At 46.0% G+C, this 19,477-nt stretch overlaps 1 protein-coding gene across 1 annotated transcript in view; it reads right to left on the bottom strand.

Moving 5' to 3' along the window:
- slc25a21 (solute carrier family 25 member 21) overlaps positions 1–19,477 on the bottom strand; it is an 83,173-nt gene that overhangs the window by 13,330 nt on the left and 50,366 nt on the right. The window contains exons 3-4 of the mRNA XM_068580431.1: positions 16,020–16,068; positions 3,048–3,131 (exon numbers count right to left, since the gene is read on the bottom strand). Coding sequence (XP_068436532.1) covers positions 3,048–3,131; positions 16,020–16,068 — 133 coding nt within the window. The remainder of the gene's footprint in view (positions 1–3,047; positions 3,132–16,019; positions 16,069–19,477) is intronic.

Consider the following 19,477-nt stretch of genomic DNA (forward strand, 5'->3'; position numbering starts at 1 on the left):
GTCTTTAATTTTCATAAATCTTTCCTTCTTTTTAAACAGCCTGCATCCGTTTGGAGAGGAGCGGATTCAATGAAACGGCCGATAACATCCGAGAGATTAAAGTTGTGACTTCCTGACAAGCTGAATTGTGTAACAAGCACAAAAGGAAACTGATTGTTTCCGTCAGCAGACGCGTTCACGTTCACACCGCCGCAGTGAGGAAATATGAGCCGCGCCGGCATGCTTCATCTGCAAATATTTTCTCTTTCCCAGAGTCTAATGTAACCTTGAACTCGTCACTAACGGACACAAAACAGCAGAATGAGCAGAGTCACCAGATGAAAAGCACAAAAATAAATGAGTCACATCTAAAGTGAGCACATCAAAAGCTACCACGTGTATATTATATATATAAATGTGATATTTATGGACAAGGGAATTGCACTTTTAGAAGAAGATTACTTTAAAATGATGAAGTAAGTTACATTTCTTGCTTTGGCGATCAGATGTATATTGTTCTTTGTGAATTTAACGCAATCTAAAAGTTACAAATTGTGAGTTACGACATTTTAAAATGCTTCAGAGTGAAGCTTATTTATGTGTCAAGGGAAACTTTAAAGTGAAGAATTTTACTCAAACAAACAAACTCCTGTATTTACTTCTTTTTGGAGTGAAAACATGTGGTTAAAATAATAGTTTTGAATATTTGCTTTCGAGCTAAACGTTGCATGAGAGGCTCAACACTCACGTCTGTACGCTCGGCATGACTAACACCTGGTTAGCTTAGCATAAAGACTGGAAACGGAGGGAAACTGCTAGCATGGGTCTGTCTAGCGGTAACGAGCTAACACCTCTGAAACTCCCCAATTAACACGCTTTACGTGACGTTTAATCCATTTGAGGTAGAGGAGGAAATGAGGAAAACTTATACAATCTGCACGTCTTCCCTCCTCCATGAAAGTATATACATAAATATATATTTTGGATGGGTGGTCGCAGCCGCTCAACCCGGCACGCTGTCATTTCCAGGCATTAGTCTCTGATCCGCTGTTGGCCGTACCGCGAGGACCCGTTTTTAATGTTGGCACGGCCGTGCTTTGGGTCCCGAGCCGCTCTCTGGATACCGCTCTGGTGAAGAATGCTGGAGAATAGAGTCTTTTTGTTTCCCTCCAGACGGAAACACTTAACACATGCAGCTCATGGCTGCTGCACCCGCATGCAACAGAAGAAGAAGAAGAAGAAAAAAAGGAGCATTGGCCTGTGAGTTCACACTGTCGCACACGTACCAGCACAGCGACAGGACTTCGTGCTACATTTTCCAGATTAAATAACAGTTTATCGCAAAAGAAAAATGTTTATACACCAAAATAATCCCCACCATAGCGCTGCTTTCTTACAGAAAGCTGCTCGCTTCTTTACAAGCGTTCAAAATGACTTCTGCTAAAGGGTAGTGTCTCGATGTCGGAGTCACACTCGTGCACATTTCCACGTCGTCTCTCCGGTTGAATGCGGCGGCGGCGGCGGCGCTCGGGTTTCCTCCCTCATCGCCTCAGAGAGAGAGCGAGAGAGAGAGAGAGAGGCCCGGCGTTAGCCTCCGTCCTGCCATGAGCTGACGGGAAATGTTTATTTTTAATAATAATTCAAAACAGTGTGTGTGTGCGGGGGCCCCCGACGCTATTTGTATAAATTATAACTAAGTGGTTTGGCCTGGAGGTAATCCAGGAACGTGCTACTGGGGAGTCGTTACGGCCTCGGCAACAAAACACGCCGCTGGTGATAATCGGTCGGCGGGAAAGCGGATCCTCTTTCTCTCTTTCTCTCTCCGATCATGTGGAAGTTAAAATATCTGCCGTGGAATTCGACAACCGTGTTATTGCGTCAGCTCAAAGGTTCATACCATCCTCCCTCCGAGGCGACACACCCGAAAAGGCATGCAGCCATGGCATTCACCGAACAATGTGTGTGTGTGTGTGAAGAGGACACGGCTACTGCTGCTCGCGTGCTAGCCGTGTGTGTTTAGCTACAGCCAGTGTAGCATTCAGTCTCCGGCCTCGCGCTCGCTCACACCCTCGCAGCAGATCAACTTTATATCCGCCGTAAAGCTGTCGACTCGCCGTAAACAGAGCGAGCGAGCGGCCGACACTTTCCCCCCTCTGCACCTGCACTGTCTCACCGGGCTGTCACGGTGCAGGAGGAGGAGGAGGAGGAGGAGGAGGAGGAGGGAGCACAGCGGGATGACTGTCTTTAGTTAGTCGGGAAGCCCGAAAAACACTTTCCAGCCACCGCATCGTCTTCATGCCAACATACCCGCTCGTGACGTTTGAATAAATCAAACTGCACCACAAATTCATTCCTCTGCAGAATATCTTTGGTGGTGATTATGAAAGCGACAACATCAGCACTTCCAGTTAAATTCATTCATAATCAATGCATATTTATTCATTTATTGTGTATTTTACCGCGCCTTCTTTTATTGTGGTTTTTTTATTGTGCTTTCTCACCTGTTTTGGCTCCGGTTACGCTCACTTTGGGTTCATTTATGTTTTGTTTTTTGTTCTTTTGACTCCACTTTGTTTGAGGACGGTAGCACAGTAGCAGCACTTTAGTAGCACTCAGATAGCGCTTACTGGTAGCATTTTGTAGTTTGACTTTATAGAAGAAATTGTAGTTTCCTGATTCTTGTTGTCCTGAGTTTGTTCTCACAGTTGAATGAACTTAGTCAGCTAAATTAAATTAAATGTACTGTAATGTAATAAATAAACATTACTTACATATCAGTCCATTTATAAATGCTCATCAACATTTTTACACGATGAGTCTTTGTTGTGCTGGACACAGTCAGCCCGCTACACATTGATTACTCGTGTATTTACATGTTTTTCTTACAATATTTTGCATTTAAAAAAATATTTTCCTGTGTCTAATCGACACGCTAAAGTATGTTTTTTAAAAATAGCATTGCTTCATCACAGAGAAATGCCTCCTTCGCTGCGTTGGTGAAACAGGAAGTGGGACTCCATCGGTGCTCTGGAGAAACTTGTAGGCGACGCCTGCAGAGGAAAACCTACCCCTCGTTGCGGATGACGGTGCGGAAGCAGTCGCTCAGGCTCTTGTAGCTGGTGGGGTCGCTGGTTCCCCGCTGGATCTGGAACCTGCAACGACAAAGAAATCACTGTGAAAACTACAGCGCATCTTCTTCGATTCACTGCCCTCATTGTGGAAATTACAATGTGAAAAATACACACACAAAAACAATTCAACCATATCAAAAGAGAAGCTGATTCTCCTCTTCCTCTTCCTCCTTCTCCTCCTTCTTCTTCCCTCGTTTCTCCCTTTCATCCGCCATGAAGCTCCTGCCTCCACGTCCTCCCAGCGCAGAGGACAAGTCAAACATTTATTTAACCCAACCGATCCAATTAGCCGCCCGACTCCCCGGGACCAGGCCTTTTCGCAGCGAGCTTTTTTTTCCGACTGCTAACACGCCAGTAAGCCAATTGTAACAGCTCTTGAGTTCTGTGTAAATGTTTAATATGACGGAGCCGGTCGAAGGAGCTTTTTCTTGTGTAGAAAACACGCTGCTACCTCCCTAATAAAGGCTGGAGAGCGGTGTGTAAACCTTTTTACATGAGAGACCAGTTGAAGGGGTGAAAGGAGGAATATGTGAACGCTGGAGATGAAGAGTTTCAGGTATTGAGAAGACGAGGAAGAGATGTCATTGCATTCTGCCACACAAACACAGCCAAACGGCGACAAAACATGTTCAAACTAAACCGTTCGATGAGATCACGCTGTGATTTTCGACCCGATACTTCGAGGACTGGAGGGATTATGAGGAAGGAGATCATATTCCCTGCAAATAGTGAAGGTACATCGGGGAATCTGAGGGTAGGAAACAGAAGCAGGGGTGAAGAGACAGAAGAGAGGGACAAGAGAAAGATTCCCTCCTCATATGGCTTCAACTGCCGGGTCACAAGGTCAGCAGTAAGTCGTCCATGCGGGTGCCTGATGGGGCCATAAAGGGCCCCCAGGTTCCAGTGGAGGGAGGGTGAGTTTAGTGGGGTGAGCGGCCTTTCATATCGCTAACAGATTAACATCTTAGAGGGGCGCCCCCCCCCCCCCCCCAATCCTATTTGGTGGATTCCCAAACAGCTTGTAACCCCCCTGTTCCTGAAAACCAGTTAAAACAGCATAATAAATAGATGTCTGACACCGTATTAAAGAAGAAGAAGAAGGACTTGAGGTACGAGATACTGGCGGACCCGGGGAAGATTTAAGACTACTCGGGCTTGTAAACATATTCAAATATGTCTTAATTAAAGGCACATGACGCTGAAGAGGGGGTCAAGGGGATGCTGTCCGCGGTCTCCTTTGCGTTTGCCTTCCCTCGAACCCGAACCGGCCCACGAGAGCGTGGAGGTTGGCGTTTTGGGGACCGCGGTCCGGTTCCCAGCCCCGCCGGCTCCCTCCGCTCGTGACCTCGGGGTCGCCTCATTTCCTCATGGCCCTCTGCTACCCCGCCATAAACGCCGAGGACCAAACAACAAGGCCGAGGGGAAGCGGGAGATAATAGGGAGGACCAGAGGGCCTGCAGTGGCAGCGGGAGGGAGGGGGACGCTTGTCGGGAAGCTGCTAATGTCGTCTCTTCACAGCGACGGGAGCGGCGGTGGAAAACCAGACTCAAATCTTTTTTACAGGTCCAAGTTCGAATGTTTCGTTTTGGAGGATTTGTGCGGACAAAGGGGCTCTCGTTTCAGGTTTATAAAGCCTCAGCGAGTAAGAAGATCTACCGGGTTGGCTGAAGAAGAGCACGAGACGGCCTCTACAGCGGAGTCGCTCGGCCTCGGAGTCGGTCGAGCAACCCCCAAAAGAGAGCCAAGGGGCTTCCTTTAGGAGCGACTCCTTCAATCACCGGCGAGGGCGATACAGTACGAGATCTGCGAGTTCATCAAGAGTACTCCTTTCTCCTCCTGCGCTTTGCTTTACAGGCCCCAGAGCTGCCCCCTTCGGGTGAGGGCGAGGGCGAGGGCAGGTTTGGGGGCGCTTCTTGTGAACGAAGACAAGCACCTCGGGGGTAAATAATCCCGGAGACCTCGCCCACCTGACCTCCACTGCCTGTAAAAGTTTAAAAATCTAGGCCAAAAAGGTAAATGAGGGCGGAGTAGCTGGGCGAGAGCCCCCCATTCTTTGTATTTTTTTTTTTTTTAATTTTATGGACGGGAGCGCGGACGTTTCAAGGGGCCTTACAAAAAAAAAAAAAAAGCCGTGTCCGCTCCCAGACCCCGGTGGTAATGGGCTCGAACCGGCGGGCTGTCACCCCGCAGAGGACGAGATGTTGAGGTGAAGCTCATTAATGATGGTGTTAAAAGAATAAAAGCCTATGGGAACGGGGTAGGAGGGGGTTTGATCAAAAGGCAGAGGTTTGATGGGTCTACTTTAAAACAAAAAGGGGGCCAGCCGTGCTTTTTTTAAGGAGATCTCTTAAAAATATGCCCTATTAAATGAGGGGTATTCCCTCAATGGCACAGTTTGATGACTTGCTCGCGTTAACATTTAGCATCTAATAAGGCCGACGTGAAATCATATTTATAGCTATTCGGACGGATCGGCGTGCAAACAAACACTCGACATAAAGAAGTATTGACCCCAACCTACAACGTTTAGTTATCTTATGCCATCTATTACGCCGTAATATTTCAAATTGTGCCATTTTCATGTATGAACCTGGTGATTTATGTGTGTTGCTGTGTATTTTGGACTGGTTGCCACAGTGAGAGCCTTGATCTACTCATGCCTTCCCTCCAGGAATGCCAAGTGCTTTGACGCACACACACACACACACACACAAAAAGAAGAAAAAAAGAGACAAAATATATGATTGAAGAAAAAGAAGACGTGAATCACCGAGGGGCTGGAAGTTCAGCGATTTCTCATGTTAGATCTGAAGTGCATAAGACAATCCAGAGGGCGACATAAAGGGGGAATCTATTTTTACAGCCAGACAATTAATTTTAATGAGCGCGATCATAAAGACGGTAGAAGTCCATTGCATTGGTACATGAGGTTAAGAGCACTTTTCTCCCGACCTAAATGGTCCAACATGGCAAACGCGGCCAGTCGTGTCTCGAGCCGTCCAATCGGGCTTCAGGGTTCAAGAGTGGAACCATAAATTAAAAAAAAAAAAAAAGGGGGTCCCCTTTTGGGTCCAGTGCCGGCTCGTTTTTGACGTAGTGGTCATCGACGACTAAAAAAAAACATAAAACAACGAGTATGACTTGATCTTTGTGCACTTAAGCGAGCTTTTGGTTATTTATTTTAAATATAAATACATTTTCTTGATGACGTCCAGCTCTTGCACTCATTGTCCGTTGCTTTGGACAAAAAGTGTCGAATAAACACGACGCAACAATGTTAATTTAAAGCAGTGGGGCGTGACCCTCTAGTGGGCCGCCGAGGTATTACAGGTGGGAGACGCAGATTCAAAAAAATATAATTTTTTTAATGTTTTAAGAATTCTTTATTAATCCCACAATGGGGGGATTATTCTCTGCATTTTACCCATCATCCTTAGTAATGAAGGAGCTTTGTGCTGCTGTGAAGCTCTGGGGCTTCAGTGCCTTGCTCAAGGACAGTTCAACATGAAACTATGGGGAGAAAACAGGAATCCAACCGGCTTCCTTGCTCATCTTTTCTTGCCAAATATGAGTTATTTTTTGCACATATATAACTTTATTTGCATTGTTTTAACAAAGTGATTGCACATGTTATTAGTTTTTGTCAGATGGAGCATTTTATTTAATCTAATAATTAAAAAAGCACGGATGGAGGAGTCTCACAAAGTTGGACCGTTTTGTTCCCATGTTGTCGGGGCGGTGGGGCGCGAACATTTTGCTTCCTCCAAAGTGACATCCTGCGCAACGACGTGGAATTAAACAAGCGAGGACAAACGCGTATTTGCTGGATGGAATCGATAGAAAAAGCCGCTTCAAGGGAAAAAGTGTTTGAGGACGCCAATAAACACAGACCCGCCTCTGGAGAGAGGGATAGGAAAATAAAGTTGAGGGGGGGTGAAGATGCAAGATGGGAGCAGAGGGGAAGTGATAAACCTTTTGGCGCTTGTGACACGGCAGGCCGCCAGAGCTTGATCCGGACCAGGCCGCGGGTTGGGTTTCACCGGCACCGCGAGCCGACTGATGCCGGTGGCGGCCCGGCGCTCTGTCGCAGGTTGTGGCGTGCGGGTTTTAAAAAAAAAAAGAAAAAAAGGGAGGAAATGTTACCTCTCCTCCTCGTTCCCCCCCCCCCGATTCCCTATGGTGATGTCGTGGATCGGTTTGCCGGTCCAGATGTCTGCTCATATACCGTTGACCCCTGCGACCCGAGATCAGGCTGCGTTAGTGTGTTAAAGCAGGAAAAGAGCCGCATAAAACAGCGTGAGGACAGGGCCGGGGGGGAAAGGCCCGAGACTCAAGACTCAAGATGTTTTTGAGCATTACTACACACTTCTGGTTGACTGACAGATCGCCGCGTTAAGAGACGACTGCAGCGAATTAAGAAAGCCGCCGGCGCAGCGGAGCGGACCGAACAAACGAGTTCCCTCGCTGACATTTGCAGTAAGTGGTTGTATAACAAAGAGGATTTCTCGGGTGTTTAAACTGGGGTCTCTTAACCTCTGCCAAACGCCGTTAACTTAAATTATGGTGCTAATGTTCGACCGAGTGTTTTAATGATATGTATAGTGGATGTAACGTTATAGTTTAGCAGATAAAAACGAGTGCAAGTGACCTTTCATCCAAAGTCCTGAAAGTATTCCCAGGATCTTTTTTCAGACTTAGTTCACAAAAAAACAACAGAAAACAGGAGCCGTGACAGATGACGGCAGCGAGGTCGAGACTCCAGCGACAGTAACTTTGAAGTGAGGAGAGGCTTTTTTTTTTTTTTCGGAGACTTCCCTGACAGCAGGCTACCGCTGGCTATAACACAGTGCGCTCCAGACAGAAGACACAGAGAAACCCGAGAGTCACCGACACTTTACGGCTGCTTCGTTAGCATCCTCCATCCCATGTAAACATTTATAACTGGATGCGTTGAGGTGTTTGGTCACACTTATCATTCAGACCGGAGCCGTGTCATTTAGTTCGGTCCGGATGGGTAAAGAGCTCTCTGCAAGTAGAAAGGCTACCACTGCTCTTATCTTTCTCTCCTGTTTATCTGACATCTCCATCTTTCGAGGCCGGTTCGGACACTTTCACAGCATCTTGGACCCTTAGATCCAGTTATTCTAAGTGCATCATGAGTGACACGAGGCATTACGGTTGCAGTCGGTGATGCAGACCTTTGAAAGCAAAGATCACTTTTGGGACCCATCGGGCCATCTGATAAGGGGGGGGAGGGGCTATATTTTAGGGGGATTTTAGTGTATGCAGCGGATGTCCGGCCAAGAAGTACATTTTTTGTCTTAAATTGGAGCTGAGAGACGTTGTGCTCAACCACAAGAAGCAAGTTTACCTGCATTCAACCAAAAACCTCCTCTATAAATCCAGACAACTCGGACCCAGAACGAGCGCCGTGCTGCATCTTTTAAAGGAGATTATGCAAGCGTTCATAAAAAAAGGTTGAGATAAACAGATAGGTAGGTAGGTACATAAATAAATAAATAAATAAATAGATAGATAGATAGATAGATAGATAGATAGATAGATAGATAGATAGATAGATAGATAGATAGATAGATAGATAGATAGATAGATAGATAGATAGATAGATAGATAGATAGATAGATAGATAGATAGCTTTATTAATCCTGAGTAGGAAAACTCATTTGTCCCCATAGACGACAACAGACTCACACACACAACAACAGACGAGGTTCACAATGCACAACAGATATTACAAGAACAAACACCAGAACATGCCGTATGAAACAAGACACATAACCGACATAAAAAGATGCTAAATTTGAATCTCAAAACCACAACTAAAGGTGTTCATTCAAAAAAAATCGAACTGTCACCGAGACAAAAGAGCTTCTGAGTCGCTCAGTCGAACACTTTTGTGTCTTAAACCGCTGTTTAAATGAACTTCTGAGACGGCTTTTCAGAGGAAACCATATGCTTTAACTCGGCCCTTCATCTCTCTCCCTGGAGCTCGGACCTCCAGCAGCAAAGACGGAGCGGAGCTTATGGAAGAAGTGCGAAGCCTTCTAATAACATTTCTGTCTCCGGTCTCTGCACAGGAAAAACCACAGTAATTACACGGGTAATTGCGGTTGTGAATGCGGCCGGTCACCTTCTCTCTCTTTCAACCGTCTCGTGACGGCCGAGGTGTCGCGAGAGACGCGAAGAATGAGGAAGCCGGAGGAAGAAAAAACAACGAGCGTGTGTTTACACAACAGAGAGGCCGCGTCTCTCGCTGTGGATTTGTCCGGAGAGACTTCCCACGAGGCCGCGAGCGTGACTTATGTGTGGATATGTTCCCATTATTGTTCGGTAAGCCCTTAAGTGTTGGTTCAACACTTTTAAAAGTGCAGATTATCACAATTATCACAACTGCACATATGATTGTGGTCAGAGGTGCCAGAAAAAGGCAAAGCAAGACCACATGCTTAAACAGTTTAAATGGGTGAAAGATCAGAGGTTGAGCCGTTCGAGACAACTGGGATGCCTGCAGCCACCGGGACAACTTCTTTTTCTGCGTAGTTTAACCTTTTGGAAACCCTCCCGCTCCCATTTTAAGTCCCAGCATGCCCCATTCAGACAATCTTTTGGCATAAAATACGTAATTTTTCTAATTTGTGAACCGAACGACACAGTTTTTTTGACTGAAACTCCTTCCTAACAGGCCGATTCTTTGTTTTATTGTGATTTTTGTTGCATATTTCAATTCTTTAGGTCCTAATCTTTCCAAAAAGGTGTCTTATTGACGCTCCAGGAGGCATTTTTTGGGGAATCTGGCTCATGTCAAGCTGGATGTTCATCGTTACGATGAAAATATCTTTTTGCTTCCACAGTTTTCAACGGGTTGAAAAGCAGCTTGAAGAACGACTGAAAAGTGCAAAAGGCTGCTTTGCAAGACGTCGGGGAACGAGCGATGAAAGCTGGATGAAGGACGCGGAGACACGCAAGAGTTTGAGAGTCAGAAATAAAGAGAGCGATGGGGCAGCGGGGGGGCGGCGCTGTGGTTGCAGCACAGTCAGGGTCCAGAGGAATCAAAGCACACGACGCCTCCACTCTGTCATTAGTATCGTGGAATGTGAACCCCATCACTGATAATGATTACAGGTGCACCAGTACCACACACACACACACACAGACACACACACACACACACACACACACACACTGACGTGCACATCTGCTCTTTATGTGCACCCCCGATCTGAAGTGAAATCTCTCATTTAGTCATCCGTTGGTGACTGCAGCAACATCTGTCGCAACATTAAAAGTAATGGGTCGGGTTTTAAAAGTTTACTTTTCTGGCCTTTTTGCTTTTATTAGATAGTTGACAGTAAAAAAAGGTGAATAGAAATGACGTCGCAGTTACATCGTACGCATCATATAATCCACCAGGGACCACCAGGCGGACGTCCAGTTCTTACTTTTTTTTTTAAAAGTCATATTATTTAGGAAATTAGAATTTGCCAAACGCGGCATGAGCGCAAGTTTGATCAAAATTTAGAAGAAAAAAAAAATCAAATTCAGAGCGCAGCGGACAGAAGGGTCTACACGTGTTTGATTGACACATGCAGGGTATTACGCAATGTTTAACCATGATGAGCATCAAATGAACCAGATGGGAGATAAAGAAAATATGAATCAATTGCACGAGAGTCTTTGATTGGTTGTCGTGCTCTTGTCAGAGCTGTCTGAAGCTCCGATTGGTCGGTGTGCGTTTAAGGGGCGGGACTTAGCAAAGGGTCAATGCAAAGAAATGCGAATGAGTCTTTTAACAGCAAAAGATCTTTAATTACATTCAATGATCCAACAGAAACTTTTCTTATGTTTTTATATTCTCTTTCTTGCCCTGATGGTATGAAAGATTGTGGTAAAAAAACTAAATTTTACGACAAAAATCCTGTGAAGGTCAACATATTTAAATATCTACGGTCATAAAATCCACAAAGCCGTAAAGGATGCTAATGTGTCTTAAAAGGCATCCTCATATCTCGTGGTTACCAACTCATTTCCTGTATGTCGGTAGTTTCATTTAACAAAAATAAAAGCACATTATGACCCAATCCCTGTGTGAAAGGGCTGCGCACGCAAATACAAATAAAAGACTGTTTGTGACATTTGTGGAGCGGAACTTTGTGGCTCCAGTTTTATTGACGCACTGGAAGCAAACTGCAGCAGCACGGAAAATATTATGAATCTGCACGCCTTCGATGATGTCATCCTGTATACAACCCATCAACAGACACAGATAGTATTGGACTGCGAGTCCTCTGGCGTTACAGTTAATATAAAACACAAGCGTTCATATTTCTGTGGTGGGATGTGAACTTTTACCAGGTGGCGTCGTGGACAAAGGGATGGAGCTGCTACACCCTTACCTGCTGTCACACGGCTTCCTGCATTGGCTTTTAAATGCAAATCATGCGGTTGACACATGACTCAATATGGATGTAACTCGTGGGCCTACTGGGCTATACGATTCACTCACCTTGCCTATAAGCAAAATGTTCAATATCTTCAATCTGATTGGACGAAACGGAGGCATCATCTGCGAGAATTCGCCCCTAGACGTGCGCCGAGAGCGCCGTCTCGCCCCGCGGCCTCCCAGCGCCCGCCGGAGGGGATCGGGAGCCGGCTTTTTGACGACCGCTGACCCGCCGGCTCCTTTACAAGGCCAGCTCGGCTATCGGGCTGCCGCCGCCTGCTTTGTGCCCTGCTGTTTGAGGGGTTGTGTCGGGGATTCCTCCACAAGTGCACTGGGGTTCACCAAGCAGTTGGGGGGCAAACAAGAGGAGGGAGGGAGGGAGGGAGGGAGGGAAGCCTTTGGGCCATCCTCAGCGCCCCGTCACACGTTCCACAAAACAAGACTGGACGTCATCTGTCAAAGCCCTCATCAAAGATCACTTTCAAGCCCCCCGAGTGGGACACACTTTCATGCATGCTGTGACCAAATGGAGGTAGTGACCAGGTTTTTCTAATCAGGCTGGAAAACAGGCTACTGGCAGGCTTAGAGGTTTTTCCCCCCGAGGGTGGGGGGGCGGGTGGGGGAGACTCTGACAAGCCGTGTCATACAATGCAATTTACAGAATTGCATAATTCAATACAAATCTCACTACGAGAGAGGGGAGGGGGGAGGATTTACAACGACGTTACATAATCGCTCGACAAACTACACATTCAGAGGGGACGGATGGCAGTTTAAAGATGGCGTTGTTACACAAGCCGGGTTATATTAGCTAAAGTAGCGGCTAATTCAACAGGCTAACTGAGGCCGGTTGCTGTGAAAAGCTAACCATAGAAGACAGAAGGGCCGGTGGGAGGAGTTTAGAGAAAGAAAAACTGGAGGAAGAGGGAATATGTGAGCGAGAGAAGAGGAGGACTTGGAGTGGGAAAGGATAAGAGAAAGAAAGCGTGGGTGCAGATGGAGAACAGAGGCCGAGAAGGAGCGGCTGGATGGAAGTTGTTGCACCAAATACATCTTTTTGGGGGCGAGCGCATCGGACCGTGTGCACGGGCGGAGGAAACCGCGACGAGCTCACGATGACAGGAGAAGTTGCTGGGATGCGGTTGGTTCCACTCTCTGGACCGGAAGTGAAACGGGTTGATGGGAAGCCGCTCAGATGAGCGCGAGTATATATGTTGTTTGTTTTTTTCTTCTTCTTCTTCTCGCATGAACGTGCACGAGGGTGGAGCTGGAGTGTAACAGGATCTCGACATGAAGGGAAACGCAGGGCTCAGTGCAGCTCTCTAATGAGAGGGAGAACCTGATCAGAGTCAGATGGGCCGAGCCCCCGAGCGCACAGCCCCCTGCAGAAAGTGCCGCCCGACACCCTTTGTTACCTCCAAGTGAGCTGAGACCAGCCCATGAACCATGTAACTAGGTGGTTTCCAGGTTAATGAAAAGCTGTAACTCCCCCCGGTCCCCACTGTCTCTCTTTTCTGCTCGAACCGACGACTGGCTTCACCCCCCCACCCCCCTCCATCTACACCCCCCCCTCATTCCTGCCCCGGCCCGTGGACGACGGTACGGGTCAAGGGGGGGGCAATTGACGGTTTACTTTGTGCCGCATTTACATATTGGGGTTAATTTTGGATCCGGATTGACTCACAATGAGGAAAACGAAGCAACAAGAAACGCATCGGTTTCCATCGTGAAGATGCACGTGTGATGGAAGAGTTCATGCTGCAAACGAGTCCTGGCCCACAAATCTTCTCCGACAGACCACGTTAAAAACATGTTGGCCATCTATCCTTCACGCAAACCTGATTGATTGACACCGAGTTTGGTTCTTTTTCTGATGTGCATCGTCGTAAATGGAATAATTTTGGGGCAAAAATAAGCACTCCCCGCATTTGACGTGGCACACTAGCCTACCAACGCACAGAGAAAACACGCGTCGGTTCGTAATCCTACTCGTCGTTCTGACACCTCCCACTAGCAGTGATGCTATTAGCCGTTTTTCCGGTAAATAAATCCTCCAGCGAGACACAGAACCCACGACGAGCCTCGTCCGCTGCATCCCCCCTGAACCCACCGGTGTGTAAATTTGTTTGCTGCTCCACTCCTTCACAACGATGAAAGAGGTACTAAGTCACGCTGATGGAAGGTGCGCTCTGCAGGAGTCCCTCAGATGTAAGATAGATGTACTTGTTAGCAAAGGTGAGTTACCGGGGTCACGGCTCGACTGGTCAGCCGGCCCGCAACGGGGAGGAAACGTGCAACAACAAAGCCGGAAAGTCTCACGAGATGTTTACTTTACGTCTGAAGCCACGTCCAGTGTGCTCACATCGGCTCTGTGGTCTGGAAGTGTTTTTTTAATACACATCCTGAGCTGATTGTTGCGTTAATTAATGTGCTTTAAAATGTCTTGAATACGTGGAGCACAGCTTTTCATTTATCTGCCAAAACAATCATGTCGGTGGGTGAATCAACCCGTTTTTATTAAAAAGGAAATAGCCGTCAAATTCTCCCGGCATTATTTTTTGATTCATAGCTGCGGTGTTTAGCGACTCGTGGCCGCGCCTCTCGAGACCGACTGAGATCTAAAAAAATGCCCCGCCCCCCCTCCTCCCTCCCTCATTTGTAAAATAGGTAAACATCAGCTCCCAGGCAGGTATGCATTTAGTCAAGTTTACCTTGCAAAAAAAGACGAAAGGGGGGAAAAAGAAAAGAGGGGAAAAAAATCCCTTTGATTCCGAGTCGGTGGAAAAAAAGTAAATTTACTCCAGTTGCTGTTCAATTTGGACCGGTGGACATTAAAGCAGGAGCCGGTGCCTAATAAGAGCCATGCCTGAGAGAGAGAGAGAGAGAGAGAGAGAGAGAGAGAGAGAGAGAGAGAGAGAGAGAGAGAGAGAGACCCAGTGAAGGTGTGTCGGTGTCTGACTCTCGGCTCCAAGGTTCCTGCTAATAGATTTCAGCTCCCTCAGTGTCCCAATTAGCCGGTATGTATGCTATGTTCACAAATTCATGTGTGGATGTTAAAGTGTGTGCACACGCGTGTACAATACGCATGCGTGCATATCTGCACTGGTCTGTCTCTGTGTGTGTGTGTGTGTGTGTGTGTGAAGACGCCTGCCATGAAAACAAGCAGCGACCTCCTGTTGTTTAGACGCTCCCTATTAAAAAAAAAGAAAAGAAGAAGAAAGGACTTTTTAATTTGTTCATTTTGTTCAAAAACAAACACAGATCGCGACCAAAAGGAATCACTTTACGCAGACGCCGCTTCTCACGGCGACGCAAACGGAAAACAAACAGATAAAGCTGTCCGATTTTAGAGCGTCTTTTACCGCTTTTTTTTTTTTAAAAGGAAGAGCGTTACAAAGAAAATAGCGAGTGCACTTTTAACCCTGACCCCGCGTGAGGACGGACAGGCGGAGGAAGAGGAGGAGGAGGAGCGCCAAAGCCGTACCTGTAATAAACCTCCAGAGTTTCTACTCGCGACAATAAATCACGCCGTGTGTGCCTTCAAAGTATCACATATCGACTAATACAGCCGGCGCTCAAACCCCCGGCTTTTATCCCCCTCGCGCTTCCCTCTTTACCGCGTTCAGGTGGTTGCACCTTCAAAGTGCAACCGTCTCACTTCTTTTTCTTTTTTCTTTGTGCCTTTTAAAAAAAAAAATTAAAAAAAAAGGCACGCCAAGCAATTTATTTACCGAGAAACGGCTTGCCGTAAATGACAGAAAAAGCAGCACAATTTACTGACAAGTAGTGCGAGAGGGAGGGGGAGGGAAGGGGGTGAAAAACGAAGCCAGAGGTCTTGGCTCGGCCTGTGAAAGACTATAAAGCTTTAGTAGTAGCCCACGACCTGTTTATGGCCGGCTGAGACACTGTGGTGTGAGGCTCCTGATCACTCAACAGCTCGAGCCTGCTGCCACTCGAGCGTAACGCACACAAAGGAGACGCTAACGAAACGCTAAGCTATTAGCCGCGGAGAGCTCGTTTGGCGGCGCTCGATTGATCCCGAAGAGTCACCTTTTATTCCACCGGAAAGGAAGAAACTGTTTATACTTCAATTGTAATAAAGGTTAAGAAGAATCGGGAGTGATTTGCTCGACATGAAAAGCTTCTAATGTGAACATCGCAGGGGGAATGAATGGATCAATGATGCATTTCATTTTTTCCACAAAATGTCTCGAGGTTCTTGGCATGGACGCCCCGCTTGTGAGGAGAATGAGCGCAGAGTTGGCCAGCTGGAGGAGAAGAAGAAGAAGAAGAAGGAAAAAAAGGACTGGTATGCTGGGAACTCCACTAAACACAGACCCAAAAACCCACCGAGAAGTCTTCGAGGCAGATGTGGAATTAAAAATGGCTTTTCGGTTAAAGTTACGCTAAATATGAGTTTGCGTACGAGTCGTGAACGGGCGGCTTACCTTGTCTTCACCACGTCGAGGGGATGCATCAAGCAGATCTCCACCAGACCTGAGTGGAGGAAACAGTGGGGATAAGTCACGTTAATGAGCGTGAACGTGGAGGTGAACGCAGGTTGTTATGATCTCAGGTTGCAGGACCAACTCTCGGGGATAAATATCGGGTGTTGCGAGCGCTTTAGTGCTCGTGCAATTTGTTCATTAAACATGTGCTAATAATAAGATAGTAATCTAACCTTGAAACAGACCTTACTGTGCAGTTTGTGGTCTGTTTCACTTCCTATATTTGGATAAAAGAAATGTTTTTCAGGCTGTGAAAAACATTTTGAGCAGCCGAGATTACATTATTATTATATTTTAGGGTAAGACTGAGAAGAAAGCTTCAGTAAATTTTGTGAAAACGTACAAAATAAAAGGGTTATCATGGCATGTAGGATGCAACATTATGACATGTTTACATTTCTAAGATGCTGATTTGTCTCAGAATATAAAAACTAAACCCCCAGGACTACGAAAAGCGCTATTTATAGCTGTGAGTTAAGACGTCGTTATTGTTTCAAATCACTTCTCAAGCAAAAAAATACTAAATAATCGTCAAATCCAGCTTCTGAAATGTGAGGATTTGCTGCTATTCATGCGTCACGCGTCCTCATACGGTCATGCCGTGTTGTAATGTTGCCGTACACCAGTCAACACCACCACACACTCCCAGTATGACCATGACGCGTCTCTTACGGCGCTGCAGGGTCAGAGAGCAAATACATACGATGTGTGACAGTTTCTACTTAAAATAAACCGATAAAGTGAACGCTTGTTTGTGAGAATTTGAGTTCCTGAAGTTTGCAAACGGTCCTACGATACAATACATCGTCCCGATACTTCAGTCCCGATACGATATTATCGCGATATGTTGAGTATCGCGATATAATGCGATTTATGACTTTTTTTTTACCGCAAATTGTCCCCAAAGGAATACTTTGTCAACAAAAAATACATTTAATTGTATTATTCTAGGACCAAAAACGTTTAAAATTGGTTAAATAAAAGATCGATACTTGGCACAATATCGCCACGCAAAATATCGCGATACTGTGCTGTATTGATCATACTTAATGCAAACCCGGTACCGTCAGCGACGAGCCAGCAGCTGCAGGAATCAATGCAGCCGGGTGGATCGCCGAGGTTTCACACACACGCTAACTGTGTGCATCTGGGTAGAAAAAAAAAGCCACCGCTTTGGCACGGAGGCCTTCCGACTCAATCACGTTTTCTTTTCCTCTAAATTCTCACTGCATCCCTTTTCCTGTTGCCGTGCGGATTCCACTGTGTGTGTGGACACAGCTGCTGTGCAACATGGACTCCTTCTAATTAGCTCAATTAAACATATTGTCTATTAAAAAAAAAAAAAAAAAAAAAAAAAAAGCCTGTGCGTGTGCGTCCTCTGGGTATTTTCCGGAGAAGTCATTATCAAGTAAAATAGCAACAAAAAAAAAAAAAGACTTTGTCCACATTTGGGTGTAAATGTACGAATGGGAGGAGCAGGACCGACTGAACCGGGATCGAGCTGAACTCCATCCGTCACGGCTCGGTGGACACGACCACGTCTGCTTTTGTTTCCTGATACGGCACCGAAAGAAAAAAAAAGGTAACACGGCGGCTTTTTTCCCGGGGGCCTCGCTGTATCAATCGGCTTTTGCAGTGAAGATGAGGCGCATCGGCTCTTTCAACAGGTAATCAGAACACACGCTGAAACCAAAAACCTGCTCGGTCAGACTGTGCAAACACAGCGATGGTGGGAAGTGACCGAGCGTGCTCCAACAGGCGACGGAGCGGCCGGATCTTCAATCTCACAGAAACAGAAAACTCCACGCTGAAGGCGAGTCGCTGCTAAATCAACGTAACGTAAATCTTTTACTACAAGTTTACTTCCTTAATTTGTGGGGTTACCGAACCATTTGTAGTTACCTTAGGGGAGTAAGGAAGTAGAAGTAAAAGTACTCTGAAGGAGGGCCCATGCAATGCTACTGTATCATATACATATATCATCCGATTATTATCTCCAACTTTACTATTAAAGTTGGAGTCAATTTTAACTTTACTTTACTGTTTGGTAGTTCAACACTCGACAGTATATGCAGACTTTACTGTGCATCATTTTAATCTGTAAAGTAATAAGAGATGTACTAGAGTAAAAGTATAAAGTAGCTTTGAATGGAAACACTCAAGTAAAGTACAACAAGTGAAAATATATTTAGTGACAATAGCAAAGATTTGTTATTATAACTCTTTGAATGTTTTGTTATGATTAGACTGTTAGACTAAATTACTTTTAGGACCTACATCAAGTTCTTGCGTCATCATAAAGACTCAAACTTTATTTATTTTAAAGGCTAATGTTGTCAAAAAAACATCCACAGTTTGATCTCAATAGAATCACGGTTCATTACATTTAGAAAAACATTCACTAATTTGTCCTTTATTCGTCTGCGCTGGACCGTCAACACACACCACATCCATGATAATCTTGTTTTTCTTGGATATTAATCCGCCGTTAATTATTAGTTGCACCGTTGCTGACGGCTACGTTTTCTTTACGCAGGTAAGACGCGAGTCTCTCACATGAAACACCGACACCACCACTGAGGCGTGAAACAACAGCTCAATATAATACAAAACAACTCATATTAGTGAAGTCAAGACTGCACATATTAAAAAAAGGACGGCACCGCTCGCGTCCTGCTCGTCACTTAAATGATTCCCTCTAGATTTCAGCCTGGTCGTAAACCTCAGACGACAGTAACTCTGAAGGATGCAGGTGAACCCAAATGCTTCATTAACTTAGGAAAGCTGACAGTAGTTAACACTCTTCTGCTAATTAACAGCCGCGCCCCGCTGTGCCGTGCAGATCCGGTGATTAGTTCAGCGTGTCCAGTTTCCCCTTTTTTCTTCTTCTTATTCTCAGACTGTCTAGAGCTTTTTTTGAGCGCCGGGTGTCTTTTGCAATGCGAGGTCCGATGTCACCGAGCGACGCACGCGGCGTCTCCGGGATGTCGGTCGCAGGAGGGATTAAAGGGATGACAAGCGAGAATGCAGCTGATGGCAGACGAGTGCATGGGAGGGGGAACTGAAAAGGAGCGGAGAGTGCAACCGCCATCAGAAAATTGACCTTTGCTCGCTATTTAGCGACGCTCTCGACGCGGCCGATTCCAACGGGTTCATTTGCGACGAGACAACTTAGTGATTTACTCCACTTCCAGACCTTCCCTCGAGGTATTCCAGCGTCAAAACTGACTCATGACCCTCTCTGACATTTTGTGTGACGAAGTGTCACTTTTTTTCTTGCCTTCACGTCCCAGAATGCCTTCTGGCAAAAACCTCCAGTCACAAAAGGTTCTCTGTGTACGTGTAAAGTGCGACAAGAGCAACAGTTACAGTTTTTCCAGTCGAGGGAAAAAAAAGAA

This window comes from Clinocottus analis, unplaced genomic scaffold (genome assembly GCF_023055335.1).
Source record: "Clinocottus analis isolate CAN_PGR_092001 unplaced genomic scaffold, fCliAna1.0.p SCAF_17, whole genome shotgun sequence".
NCBI lineage: Eukaryota > Metazoa > Chordata > Actinopteri > Perciformes > Cottidae > Clinocottus > Clinocottus analis.